Here is a 15,156-nt window from a genome sequence, read left to right on the forward strand (position 1 = left end):
TGTATAAATGCCACCTTTGAATTGGTTTTGACAAATGATCCCCTAACTAGTTGTGTCTGTTAAAGTTTCCTCTTATTGAATGAGTTGATGAAAAGTACTTTCTTTGTTTTTCTTGTGTAAAATTAGGTAGCTAAGCAGTGCAGGTTTGACTGCTGCTTGGACTTGTGGTGGTGGGAAAACTGTCACAGAGCTGAAAACATACTTGGTTTTGGATAGATTATAGCCTGGATGACTTTCAGCCCACGGGGGAAAAATACTCTTCTGCTGTGAATTAAAACTGTTGATACAGATCTCTTTGTATATACATTTTCATCTATTTTGAATCTAAGTCTCTCTGGAGATTCTATATTGGGAGCCCCAAAGTGTAAAGATGTACTGCATGTTGGTGCCTACCTGGGAACCGTTTCTTTACTTGTCCTGTGTAGGAGTTGATAGTGAATGGGGGAAGAAAAGCTTTAGGGCACGTGAACACTGAGGGCTGGGGTAAATAATAGAAACTATTGCTACAAGTGCAGTAGCCTGCTTTGGTGTCTGAAATGTTTTATCCTGCCATATAGGAAACTTTTTAAAGGTTTAAACACCTGAATTTCAGCTTTGTGCATTCTGTCATATTTAAAGGGTTCTAGAGGCTTCAAACAAAAAAGCCTAGGCTTTCTCTTTCGGCAACTGCATTATCCGTTTGTAGGTTATCTTGCTTCATGTTTGTGTTGGGAATCTCCAGGCTCATGGGTAACGCTGATTGCCCTGTCCTTGAGCTGAGTAGTGTCTTAGGTTTGATGCAGTTCTCTCTCTCCTCTCCCCCCCCCGATCTGTCTTTGCCAGATGCTCCTTTGGGATTCTCCTTTTACAGTTACATTACATCCCCAAGTGGGGAAAGGAACCAATCATCAGATGCCTTTAATATCGAAAACTACTGTAATGTAAAAACTACTGCATGTAGTTGATTTTTGAGTAAGGTTTGTGAGAGCTTACTGAAACTATGTTGTGGATACCAAAAATGTCCCATTTTTGTTTTCTTCCAGGAACTTTATATTGCCGTGGGAATATCTGGAGCAATCCAACACTTGGCTGGGATGAAAGACAGCAAGGTATATAAAGATGGATGTGCTGGAAGAGGTTTTTGAGGAAGGAAATAAGTTTACTCCCTTGCTTTTACATCAGTACTCTAGCCAGTTCTCTGTTTTTTTAAAAATGTTAAAATTGCCAGTTTGTCTGCTTCTTTAAAACACGCTAGCCCTCTGAGCCTTGCCAGGAAACGATATTGTGGCAAAACATCTAACACAGTAGAAAAACGGGTAAAAAAAAAGTGGTAAGTAGAAGCATCTAATTGACTTTGTTTATTAAAAAAACTAAACAAAACACATGCCTGAATTCTATACAGTAGTTCCATTTGCGTTTATTTCAGTGTGACATATTAATTCATGCATAACAATGTGCAATTTGAATTATGAACTTACTATTCCATAAAGTAAAAGATGTCTCTGACATTCCTGCATTTAGCCATTCAAATGGAAACCTATTATAAAATGGCAGTAAAACTTTAAAAGGTTTAACTCATGAGTTGCCAAAGCAAATAATCTGAATTTGGATTTGCCGGTTTGGTCCACAGTGCAGTGTTTGGAAAGCGGAGATAAATTCCCCGCTGAATCATACTATCAAATGCCAAACATCAACAACTGTAGGTTGTCCTGCCTCCCTGCAAGAAATTTTAGAAAAAGGATATTTTTTTTTTTTTTCTATTTCCAGGGAACGAACTTATGCTTTCTGGCAGAAACCAAACCCAGAACTTCAAATAGCTTATAAAACTGTGGAAAAGGTTTGCAAAACTTTACAGGCAGATCCTTGTGTTTAACCGATGACAGACTAGTGAGTTTATGGGACTGGTAATTGTTCTCAGGAGCCAGCCTGTGTGGTAGGATGATCTGTGCTTTCTTACAATTAGTTCTTTTTGTATATATTACTTAAATATTTTTTGGAGAAAAATCATATAAGCTGGATTTGGGATACAGCACCCTTTTTGGGCCCTCAGTCTTCTAAAATCAGGGACCAGAGCAGTGTTAGCATTAGTTGACACAGTGGAGAAAAAACAACCAAAATTAGAAATTAAGGATGAGTGATGGGCAGGGATGAAGGTCACTATCAAGAAGTGTGAATAATAGTATCTGCAGCAGTGTACTCTCACTGCTCTTAGTGCAACAGCGTTGCTGATGTCTATTCTACTTACGGTGCAGCAACAGGAAGACAACAAGGCCGGGCAGACAGCGGGGGAGTCAGAGAGAGCAGCACCGAGGTGGCGCTGCCAGGGTGGTCCTTGGCTCCCGCTGGGCTCTGCTGGCAGCTGATGGGCCACAGCGTTGAGTGTCATTTTTTTGAGGCATTTAGTCTCTAATTGTGCTTTTGGGTGAGGGAGAAGGTGGGTGGGTGGGATTAGTATCAGTCATTGACTGAGAACTGTGCATTTAAAGCTGTTTAAAACTCGGTCTGACCCTGTTTGTATTTATCTCCTGCCTTATCTCAGTTAAGACTACCAGCAATACTGGGAACCTATTACTTTTAAGTGCCAAAACTTCCTTTGGTATGAAAATGTTGAATAGCAATATTGTCCTGTACTGTAACAGCAAATCCCCTGCTTTTTTGGCTTTTCCTGCCCTGTTTGATATTTTGAGATGTTGTTTTAAAGGAAATGACAGATGAAATTTGTCAATGCAAGATGCATACTTCAGTTTCATTTCTCCTGTATATTGTAGGTTTTCTAGTGTAAACAAATGTGTGTATTGTAAAATTCAGTTTTACTTATTTGTGTTTGAAATGCATTCCACTTTCCTTTTAGCCAAAGAATGTAGGTGCTGAAAAGATCCAATTTTTACAAACATAAAGAATTATACAGTCATGGGAACTCTCTGGAGTGTCCCCTGTCTTCCTCAGCATTGTTACCTGGCATTCTGAACTTGTACACTTCAGGGTATGTTTCCCAAAGTAGTCAGATGCTTTCTAACAAGTGAAATGTATAATTTATTTGTCCTTTTACAGCAAGGTAGAAAATGCAGCTTTTGAGGAGACCTGGAGAATCATCGTTGCTTTCTTTACTTATTTTTAATTCCCTTTATGAGGTAGTTACAGTATCTTTCCTTTAAGAGATTTAACTTGCAGCGTTCTGTTGCAAGCAAGGGGATGCTTTTGCTTCTCACCATGGAAAGGCTGATTTAGGGATAAGGTAGAGAACCAGATCTTACTAAGAAGTTACTTCTGGAGACAGAGGAAGGATGAGGCTGCCAAACTAAAGCTTAAGAGAGTTTTGCAACTGGTGTTAATTATTTTTGTGATAAGGACAGAGCTGGCAGCCCCCAAGCTGTCACCACCTGCTGGCCCTCAGCCCCTGTAGCCACATGTCCCTTTGAAGGGTTCTGCAAAGGGCCTCAGAGTACAGGTAGAGGAAGTCTTTATTGAGCTAATGTCCTCGGGTATGGCGGCCTGGATTTTGCTTCCTGCACTGTGGAATCGTCAGCAGAGGCTTGCATTTGCAAATGGGGTAACGGAAATAAAAACAATAAAACTTTGGGAAAAATATTTCAGGGGAAGTATTAGGGGAATACTTGCAGGTCTCTGCTTACGAGCTGGCAAGAGGGCAGCAGCAGCGCTCTGCTGTAGGTATGCCCTTCTTGCGTATATGCTGTGGTCCTTCGTTATAGTGAGTCACAGGATACAAATGACCTGTGAAGAAAACACATTTCTGTGGGCCTGAAAACACAGGATTTGCAGACTTTTATCTTTTGAGTTACTGCTACTGGGCATATGCTACTGTGCCATTAGTTGTGCTGGACAATTACATTCTGTGGAGGGAGTGAAACAGACAGGTGAACTGTGGATGGCAGGTAAGTGTGCTGAAGCGTGGCGCTGGCGCTCTCCTGAGGAGTCTGGGTGCTGCCAGTCAGCGTTCACAGGGGCGGGATTGGGGTGCTGGGGTTTGCACCCCTGCTTGGTGTAAGGCGCAGTTTATGAGCTGTTGTCTTCCCCTCCCCATCCTTTTCGGAGTGCTCCCCAGCCTGTTGTAGATTTTTTGATGTGGACACCTGTGTGTATTTTGCTGGAAGCTGTCAGATATTTACAGAATGATTGACCTGTATGGTCAGTGGAGTTTAAACCAAAAAAGACATTGTCTAACCTGTTGTGTTGGGATTTCAGTCAATCGTGGGGTTTTTTTTGTGTGTGGCAAACTAAATGATATAGTAAGTACTGAGGCTTTTATGCATGGCTTTACTGTACTGTTTTAAATGCTACCTCTGAGTTATTTCTGTGATGTTATGGCTTAGATCTTGCAGATAATATTTTGTAGTAATTTTTTTTTCCTAGATTCTTTTCAACAGGGAAGGATAGCCCCAATGTATACAATGAGCAGGGAGGGAGTGCATTTGTTTTTATTTCTTTTTAGGTGGAAAGGAAACACATTTAAGTAAGTGCTGCGATTCATATCTTCTGCTTCTAGGGGCTTGGAGAGAATTTAGCCCGTTTCTTAGATAAGGCCTGTCAACTGTAAGCCGGCCCTAGCCATTAATTACAGATATATTTTCACATGGCGCTCTACTGTTGCTTGCAGACCATTGTTGCCATTAACAAGGATCCAGAAGCTCCAATTTTCCAAGTGGCAGACTATGGACTGGTGGCAGACTTATTCCAGGTGAGGCTAAACTTGGAGCTGCATGGGATAATGGTGGCAGAGATCTAATGATAGCTGAGATGACACAATAAGTGTTAAACAAAGACAGCTGGGTGAGGTTGTGTTTTTAAAGAATTGGTTTTATGATTTCATTATTTTCAGTCTCAAAATTCAGTCCCTGCCAGTAGACACTTGTGTGTGTGGTTGAGGGACGTGTCACAGCCTCTATCCTAGTTTCCTGAATATGAACCATCTTGTGAGCTAACTGCACATAGGTGCTTGCATGTATTTTTAAGTAAGTGTCATAAAATACAAAAGTATAGAGGTGGCAGGAGAAGGTGCTATTGTTGCCTAGGCTCCCTGCCTTACTGACGCCCATGAGGAACTTGCAGCTCTCTCTGGGAGAACTGCACTGTGAGTTATCCTGTGGCCAAGTGCCTATGGCTCGCCTGCGCGAGCCGCCTGCGCACACGGCCACACGTGTGACAGGTGGGAGCTGCAGTGGCTCTATGGGGAGGTGCGGGCAGAAACTCTGCCAGCGCTTAATGCCATTCCTGAACTAATGCCCGCTGGCTCGGCGGTGAGCATGGGCCTTTTCGTAAGCTAGAGACAAAGTCCCATTCTGAAGAAACACCATGTAGACAATTTCCTTAATAAATTTTGTACGAATGCATTATTTCCACCTAATGGAAATGCAGCCCTCTTAAATAATTAAGAGGCTTTATTCAGCGGGAGAGAAGTGGGGAGTGCTGCGAGCTGGGGTGACCCACAGCCCCTGGAGTGGTGTGCTGGGTACGAGGGTGGGGAGTGGGATTGGGGGGTTGGGTGCTGCGCAGGGTGAGTTTGGGGGGGGGGCAGAGAGAGAGCACGCGCTACCCCAGCACTGGTGTTTGCAGGCGGTGCCAGAGATGACGGAGCTCCTGAAGAAGAAGTGAGTGATGGTGATGGACCCTGCACTGCAGTTGGGGTGTGGGGTGGGGAATAAGGGCAAATAAAAGATTGTACTGGAAAGAGGTGGGGTCACTGTGGTGGTGGGTTTTTTGTGGTGGGCAATGAGATGGCACATAGAGTGATGGGGGTGGGGTGGAAGAAAGGATGGAAAGGGAATGAAAGAGGGATACAAGGCAGGAGGCAGCAAGTGTTTGTCAGTGTTTATTCCTGTTCCCACTCCCTCCCAGCCATGCTCAGCCCCCAGGTAAGGTCAGGCTGGGGGCCAGCCTTCGCCCAGGCTGTCCAGCAGCTCTGTCCTGAGCCAGGGCACTGTGGGTCTGTGCTGGTCCTGGACAGGTGGAAGGTCCATGGTGCTCCTGGGCACTGTTGGGCTGGCACCAGGCTGCTGGCAGGACAGGTCCACAGTCCATCTGTCCTCTGCAGGCACTGTGGGTCCATGTTGGCCTAAGATTGCTGGAAGGTCCATTGTGCCCCAGAGGACACTGTAGGTCCCAGCTGGCCCAAAGCTGGTAGCAGGGCAGGTCCCTCATGTCCCCCAGGCACTGGTAGGCAGAGGGGATGCCGGCTTGGCCCCAGGCTGGTGGCCATTGCAGGAGATGCCACGAGTTGCCTCCAGCACTGCCTCTCTGTGGCAGCCTCGTGACCCAGCGCAGTGAGTGTGTCCCCACAGGTGTCCCCATTCCTCCAGGCTGTTCCTATGCCTCAGGAACCCTGCCCACCCGTGGCTCTGGGGGCCCCAGGGCCCCGTACTTCTCGTCGATCACTGGGGCACCCTGTGGGCAGTCAATGAGGGGCTTGAGCTGGAAGACGTCGAGGCTCTCCTGGTTCCTGCGGTTGTAGACGCTGAGCCGGTGGCCCAGGTCTGGGCTGGCCCCCACCGAGCCCACGGGGCTGGGCAGCTTCAGGTTGACTGGATCCAGCCCCTTCTGCCCAAGGCAGGCCTCTTCGGAGAGGGACGACAGCAGCTCCTGCACCATGGCCTGGGCCACCCGCTGCCGGGCAGGCACCAGGTCAGCCTGCGGGCCAGCGGTCCACAGCATCCTCGCAGGCCGTGCTGCAGTCCGGGGAGGAGCCCAGCGTCTGGCTGCTCTCGCTGCAGGCCTGGGTGCCCGAGCTGACGGTGGAGCGTGAGGCACTGCCCGACGTGATGCTGGCGGACGTCCCGGTGCTGCCCAGGCGCATCGGCACCTCCACCGTGAAGAGGTCGGAAGAGATGTTGGGGCGATGGACATCAATGGCAGCGGTGGTGACCACGCAGATGGCTGCCTCGGGGACACCGCTGTCTGCAGGGAAGAGAGCAGAGAGAGATGGCTGAAGGCCGGGCAGCGCGCTGCTGCGGGGATGGTCCCAGTGCAACCGCCACATTGGCAAAACCACTGCACCTCCCCTGCCCTACTGCCTGCTTTATATAGCTATTTTGTGTATGTATGAAAGAGCAATGTATACCACACAGACCCCTTTATTTATATACCTTTTTCATATACATGTATGTATAAATACATGCACCTTTATGGAGGGTCATATGGAGATTTTTTTTATATATATATACATAATGGGCATACACATATATAAATAATACCATACCACCAGATGTGTGTATATATTATATAAAATACATATGTGTATATATACACACCTATAATACATATTATCTAACTTTATACACACACCCCTTTATATATAAATACATGTATATTGTTTTGTATAGAAAGAGAAAGAATGTATGTAAAGTGGTATACATTAAAGTGATATATATGTAAACATTTCTATATATGAACATATCCCTGCATAACCCCCAAACCCTTTATTTATATATCTTTTAAAATATATATATCTATATCCCTATGTCTAGAGACACGCATCATTCATATATATCCAAGTATATAATGCGGTTGTATAGAAAGGGCTATTAATATATATTTAGTATTTATATAGTAATATGAATATATAGTATATATAAATATATATTGTTATATATTATTTTTATATAGAATAGAAATGCATATAGAGGAATACACAGCTATAAATAATACCATATACCTATATATGTACACACATAGTATATATGCACACAATTGCTTGCACACCCCAACCCATTCTTTATATATATGTATTCCTATAGATACGAAGGTATGTATATGTATAAGGAACTACATATATAATACCTAAATATGTACACACAGACATTTGATACATACAGTACATAGTTGTGTCGTGTCCCCCCCCCCTTAAATGCATGTAATTAGCTACTGTTAAAGCAGAAGACATGCACACCACACTGTTGAGGGGTTTTTAGATAAATGTGTCTGTGTGTATCTACATGGGTAATGTATATACAGGGCTATACATACATAATACATCAGACCTATACATGAACTCTCTCTCCCTTTATTTGTACAGCTTTTAAATTATATGCACACACATATGCTATATACACCTTTTTATATATCTCTGTATGTATAGAATAGGGATCTATACACTGGGATATACAACTATTAATATGCCTGTATATTTGTGCACATGCACAGATACATGTTATATAAAATACATAATGTATATACATAGTAAGTGTATATATTTCATGGGAATGTTTTTATATGTATAGATTAAAAAATACATCATACCAATACATGAGCCCCTCTTTATTTAAATACCTCTACATATACACGCATATCGATACATACATCTTTATATGCATCACCATGTACATCATGGGGACAAACACAGAGGGCGATACATCTGTAAATAGTACTGTATACCTCTGTGTGTGCACACACATAGTCAATATAATACAGTTATGTGTCCATATACTATCTCACACATATTTTATATATACATAATATATAAATATTATGTGTCAATATAGGTTATAAGGAGACCCATACATATCATACAGTATACATGTGTACACACATTCGATACATACAGTATATCATACATAGCCCCCCCTTTAAATACAGATAATTATCTTTAAATAGAATACACATGCTCACTCACATATATGCATACCTTTAGATATAAACATATATGTATTTCTCACTGTGTACGTACATGAGGCATGTATATATAGGGATCTATAGATATCATACTATATACCTCTACACGTACACATGTATGTTATATAATACACAGATATATACACAGTCCCTCATGCTCACCCCCCCATTTCATATACATATAACCTTTGTATAGAGATTTATCTGTGTGTTTGTGTGTGTCGTTAGGAGCCCCATGTATAATACATTATACCTGTATATGTACAGACATTTTATATATATATACACACACACACACACACACTATAGTATATGGTCCCCTCTTTAAAAACATATAACCATCTATCCTGAAATTGAATGTGCACAATCCTCCTACATTTATATATAAACATATGTATATATTTCTCTCTGTGTATATATATTTAGGGGATATACATACATACAAAATACATCCTACCTATACATTAACACACATTTCAATACACACATCTTTATATATATCACTTTGTATAATGGAGATGAATATAGAGGGATACACATCTATAAATATATATATAAAAAATATATCATACCAATATATAACCCCCCCTCTTTATTTAAATACCTCTACATACACACACATCAATCCATACATCTTTATACGCACCACCATGTGTATCATGGGGATAAACAGAGGGCGATACATCCATAAATAGTACTGTATACCTCTGTGTGCACACATAGTCTATATAACAGTTATGTGGCCATATACAGTCTACCTCACACATATTTTATATATACATAACATTTCACTATAGATGTGTCGACATAGGTATGGGGAGGTTATAAGGAGACCCGTACATACAATACATATGCCTCGGGGGGGCGTGGCCTCCTGTCTCCACAGCAGCCCCAATTGGGGATAAGGGAGAGGGAGTATCCTCCGGGGGGGTGGGGGTGGATGTCCCCCGTGGGAGGAGCTTCCGTGGGCGTGGCCTTCTGGGGGCATGGTACAGGCCACCTGCTGGGGAGCCAGGAGGCCACGCCCCCCTTGGAGCCACGCCTCCCTGGAGGCCACACGTATTCTCTATAATACAGTGATCTGTCCATATACAGTCTACCTCGCACATATTTTATTTATACTTAGTATTTAAATATAGATGTGTCGATATAGGTTATAAAGAGACCCATACATATCATACAGTATACATACATATGTACACACATTCAATACATACAGTATATCATACATAGCCCCCCTTTAAATACAGTTAATTATCTAAATAGAATACACATGCTCACTCACATATATGCATACCTTTAGATATAAATGTATATGTATTTCTCACTGTGTCTGTACATACACGAGGCATGTATATATAGGGATATAGAGATATTATACATTATACCTGAACACACACCCTCCCCCTTTATTTAGACAGCTTTTTAAATTGTATATACACAGCCCTTTTTTTTTTTTAATAGATCTCCAAATATATTATGGGGATATATAGAGGGATATATATTTACAATAATACTATATGCCTCTACACATACACATGTACGTTATATAATACACAGATATATACATGGGCCCTCGCGCTCACCCCATTTCATATACACATAACCTTTGTATAGAGATTTATCTGTGTGTTTGTGTGTGTCGTTAGGAGCCCCATGTATAATACATTATACCTGTATATGTTCAGACATTTTATATATATAAACACACTATAGTACATGGTCCCCTCTTTAAATACATCATATAACCATCTATCCTGAAATTGAATGTGCACAATCCTCCTACATTTATATATAAACATATGTATATATTTCTCTCTGTGTATATATATTTAGGGGATATACATACATATAAAATACATCATACCTATACATTAACACACCTTTATTTATGTAGCTATATATACACATATTTCAATACACACATCTTTATATACATCACTTTGTATAATGGAGATGAATATAGAGGGATACACATCTATAAATATATATATAAAAAATATATCATACCAATATATAACCCCCCCTCTTTATTTAAATACCTCTACATACACACACATCAATCCATACATCTTTATACGTATCACCATGTGTATCATGGGGATAAACACAGAGGGCGATACATCCATAAACAGTACTGTATACCTCTGTGTGTGCACACATAGTCTATATAATAGTTATGTGCCCATATACAGTCTACCTCACACATTTTTATATATACATAACATTTTAATATAGAAGTGCCGATACAGGTTATAAGGTTATAAGGAAACCCATACATATCATACAGTATACATACATATGTACACACATTCGATACATACAGTATATCATACATAGCCCCCCCTTTAAATACAGATAATTATCTTTAAATAGAATACACATGCTCACTCACATATATGCATACCTTTAGATATAAATATATATGTATTTCTCACTCTGCCTGTACGTACATGGGGCATGTATATATAGGGATATACAGATATAATACATTATACCTACACATGAACACTTCCCCCCCTTTATTTATACAGCTTTTTAAATTGTATACTCACACCCCCTTTTTTAATAGATCTCTAAGTATGTAATAATAATATTATACCATATATCTATACTTGTGTGCACACTTATTCTATACAATATATATGCGTGTGCACACAGTCTTTCTCATGCTTTCTCTGACACACATATTTTATATACATGTAACATCTATATATTGATCTATATAGATAAAGGGGGGGTCTGTTAGGAGCCCCATGTATAATACAGTATACTTATGTACACACACATTTGATACTTATACTAAATAATACATAGTCTCCCTTTAAATACATATAATTATCTTTCTTTCTTTAAATAGAATACACACGCTCTCAGACAGACACGTATATTTACCTTCATATGTAAAGATACATGTGTTTCTCACTGTGTACATACATGGGGAATGTGTATATAGAGATATACAGTTATATACATTCTACCTACACTTGAGCACACACACCCCATAGTATATAGAATCACAGACTTGTCTAGGTTGGAGGGGACCTTTAAGATCACCGAGTCCAACCGTCATATGTAATACCTATTATACATATAAACTTATATGTGTATATATACACACACACAGATACACACAGCTTTTTAGTACCTCCATGTATACATATATATGGGGATGCATATAGAGGGATGTACATCTATAAATAATATAATATACCTCTCTATATATGTGCACACATACATACATATTATATATATTTTACACAATTTCTCACACACACACCTATTTTATATACACATAATCTTTATATATAGATTTATCCATGTAAATATGGAAAATCTGCATATCTATACATCTGCCCCATATATAGTATGTAATGCATATATAGTGCTTACCTTTATATTTATAAATATATACGTATCTCTGGCTGTGTGTGTATATACATGGGGAGTATATATATGGGGTTATGCATATATAAAACATTATAGATGAACAGACACACAAACACATAATTCTATGTCTATACACGAATACTGTCGCACACACATCTCTAATATATCTATCTGAAAAAACAGAAGGTCTCTTTAGGGATGTATCTACAGGGATATAAATATATAATACATTATACATATATACACATACAACCATACGCTTACACACACTTTTATTTATTCTTACGTACATATACATCTGTATATATGTATGTGTGTATGTATATATGGGGATTTAAATATGTACTACATTCTACAAATACATAGAAACATGTTTGCTGCGTTAAGGGGCAAAGTAGCTTTGGCAGAAAATAAACCCCCTTGCGTTCTAACACTCCTCACCGAGGTGGGAGGCTAGGGGCGGCTGGGTTTAAATTCTGAGTGATGCCCAATTCGCCACTGTCAGCCCAGATGCCTGTAATATATGAGACCGTTACGGTTCTGGATACACTAATAGCGGACTGCACCTTCAGTTGTGCTCATGAACTGGCACGGCCACTCTTTGGTTGCGTTCAATGAGACACCCAAACGACTCGCTGCCTACACAGTGCAGTTTATTTAAGCAACAGATCATAGAATCATAGAACGGTTTAGGTTTGAAGGGACCTTGAAGACCATCGAGTGCCAACCCCCCTGCCCTGGGCAGGGACACCTCCCACCAGCCCAGGTTGCCCAAGGCCACATCCAGCCTGGCCTTGAACACCTCCAGGGATGGGGCAGCCACAGCTTCTCTGGGCAACCTGTGCCAGTGCCTCACCACCCTCAAAGTGAAAAATTTCTTCCTAACACCTGCCCTCTTCCAGTTTATATCCCTTCCCCCTCGTCCTATCACTACACGCCCAAGTAAAAAGCCCTTCCTCAGCTCTCCTGTAGGCCCTTTATGTACTGGAAGGCCGCAATAAGATCTCCCCGGAGACTTCTCCAGGCTGAACAGCCCCAGCTCTCTCAGCCTCTCCTCATAGGAGAGGTGCTCCAGCCCTCGGATCATCCTCGTAGCCCTCCTCTGGACACGCTCCAGCAGGTCCACGTCCTTCTTATGTTGGGGACTCCAGGGCTGGATGCAGTACTCCAGGTGGGGTCTCACGAGAGCAGAGTAGAGGGGAAGAATCACCTCCTTTGACCTGCTGGCCACACTTCTGATGCAGCCCAGGATCCGGTTGGCCTTCTGGGCTGCGATCGCACATTGCTGGCTCATGTTGAGCTTCTCGTCAATCAGCACACCCAGGTCCTTCTCCTCAGGGCTGCTCTCCAGCCATTCCCCACTGAGCCTGTATTGCCCCGACCCAGATGTAGGACCTTGCCCTTGGCCTTGTTGAACTTCTGCAAAGCATGTGCGAATACTAAAGATGTCAGAATATAGCTCAGTTACAAATGTGCTAAGTTATAAAACAACTCCATAGAGATTTCTAAGTTTCCAGGGGAAGCACTTGGTATAGCCGAGTGTTCGAATCTTACCCGCAAGCATCCTTATGGGAGGGAAGAGAGGCTCAGCCCGTCGACTGATCCCAGAAGTCAAAGGCAGTCTTTGGTGGAGTTCTCCTCGACTCGTTCACAATGGTGTCTTCCCTAACATCTCCCCTTTCTTGGGCCATTTTTATACTATTTTTTTATCTTCAAGGTGGAGTTTGAGTGACTCCAGTCATAGACTCTAGTCATTTCATTATGATTGGTGTAAAATTTTCTCACCTCTCACTTAAAGGTATAGTTTACGAAAAATTCAGGGCGCAGACTCAAGGAGGAGTGGTCGCACCTTGGAGGCGGGTAGACTTTGGGATGGAGGTGTGTTTTGGTGTTATAATGACATTATAATGAGCAAAGTTCACACAAAGGACAGCATTTCATCAAAAAATGACAGATCGTTGGCTCACGGTAACAAGTAGGCAGCTTATCAGCTCCCTAAGACATTACATTTGGCCCTCAAGTTCCTATTTTACCACAGAGTTTGGTCGCGGTGTCTCCACTCCGCTCCATCCTCTGCACTGTTTTTCTCTTTAGAGTTCCACGGTGCCATCTCATTCCCATGTTTGCTGGATTATCACAGGGTTTGGCCTTGGAGTCTCCACCCCACTCCACTCCCCGTGTTGCTTTGCAAGCAATATTGTACAGGGAATCGCAGATGTAGCGGATTCTTTCCATACCAGCTGTGGCTGTATTCTGCCCTAGAAACCTTTTGATTTTATAGCCTTCCTTAATGTCTGAACAATGCTGTATTATTGATCATTTTAGTAACTACTCCACAATGTTTTACGTCCATAATATATATACATCTATTCAGAGACCATCTCTCCTCCTATCACATACCCCCACCCCTTTACATATATCTTTATATATTTTTATATATTTAATAAGTGTATTTAGATAAAATATCTATGTATACACACATACACAACCTCTCACCCACATCTTTATATGCATATAAAGACATATACCTGTATCTTTATATATACATGTATATACACAGTCACATAGAATCATAGAATGGTTTAGGTTGGAAAGGACCTTGAAGATAATTGTCTCCCATATAAATGGGGATGTATGTATGTTTGGAGATACATATATGATACATTATACACATATATGTACAAACATGTATTTTTACTTATGTCTTTTTATATATATGTATGTGCACCTGGGTTTCTGTGTATATATGTGGGATATACATATGTAAACATTATAGATTTATTTGCGTACGCACATACACATATTTTATGTATATAACATTTATGTATATACACAGACATCCTTATATAGATATGTCTGTATCTCTGCATGTATACGTACTATATATAGGGATGTGTATATGGGCTATACGCATATAGTACATTATACTTAGACATGTACACATATATATACACATATCTTCCATATATATTATACATACATGTCTATGCACACATATTTTTTTTTAATATCTATATGAAATTGTACATACGTAAGGGGGAGGTGTGTACCCCCACCAGCCCAGCCTTGCTAACCACGCCATTGCCCGGCCTGTCCCAGCCGCCAGGGCCCCCCGGGGCCGGCCTAGCCCCGACGGCAGGCGGGGGGGGAACCCCCGTGAGGCGG

At 41.4% G+C, this 15,156-nt stretch overlaps 2 protein-coding genes across 2 annotated transcripts in view; one reads left to right on the top strand and one right to left on the bottom strand.

Moving 5' to 3' along the window:
- ETFA (electron-transfer-flavoprotein, alpha polypeptide) overlaps nucleotides 1–5,589 on the top strand; it is a 38,165-nt gene extending 32,576 nt beyond the window's left edge. The window contains exons 10-12 of the mRNA XM_009886710.1: nucleotides 1,023–1,088; nucleotides 4,595–4,675; nucleotides 5,551–5,589. Of these exons, the coding sequence (XP_009885012.1) occupies nucleotides 1,023–1,088; nucleotides 4,595–4,675; nucleotides 5,551–5,589 (186 nt within the window). The remainder of the gene's footprint in view (nucleotides 1–1,022; nucleotides 1,089–4,594; nucleotides 4,676–5,550) is intronic.
- A 711-nt stretch (nucleotides 5,590–6,300) lies between these two features.
- The window catches only part of LOC104287942 (chromosome unknown open reading frame, human C15orf27), a 65,088-nt gene continuing 56,232 nt past the window's right edge, over nucleotides 6,301–15,156 (bottom strand). Inside the window, 2 exon segments of the mRNA XM_009886677.1 lie at nucleotides 6,301–6,633; nucleotides 6,635–6,888. Of these exon segments, the coding sequence (XP_009884979.1) occupies nucleotides 6,301–6,633; nucleotides 6,635–6,888 (587 nt within the window).

This window comes from Charadrius vociferus, unplaced genomic scaffold (genome assembly GCF_000708025.1).
Source record: "Charadrius vociferus isolate BGI_N301 unplaced genomic scaffold, ASM70802v2 scaffold356, whole genome shotgun sequence".
Taxonomy (NCBI): Eukaryota; Metazoa; Chordata; class Aves; order Charadriiformes; family Charadriidae; genus Charadrius; species Charadrius vociferus.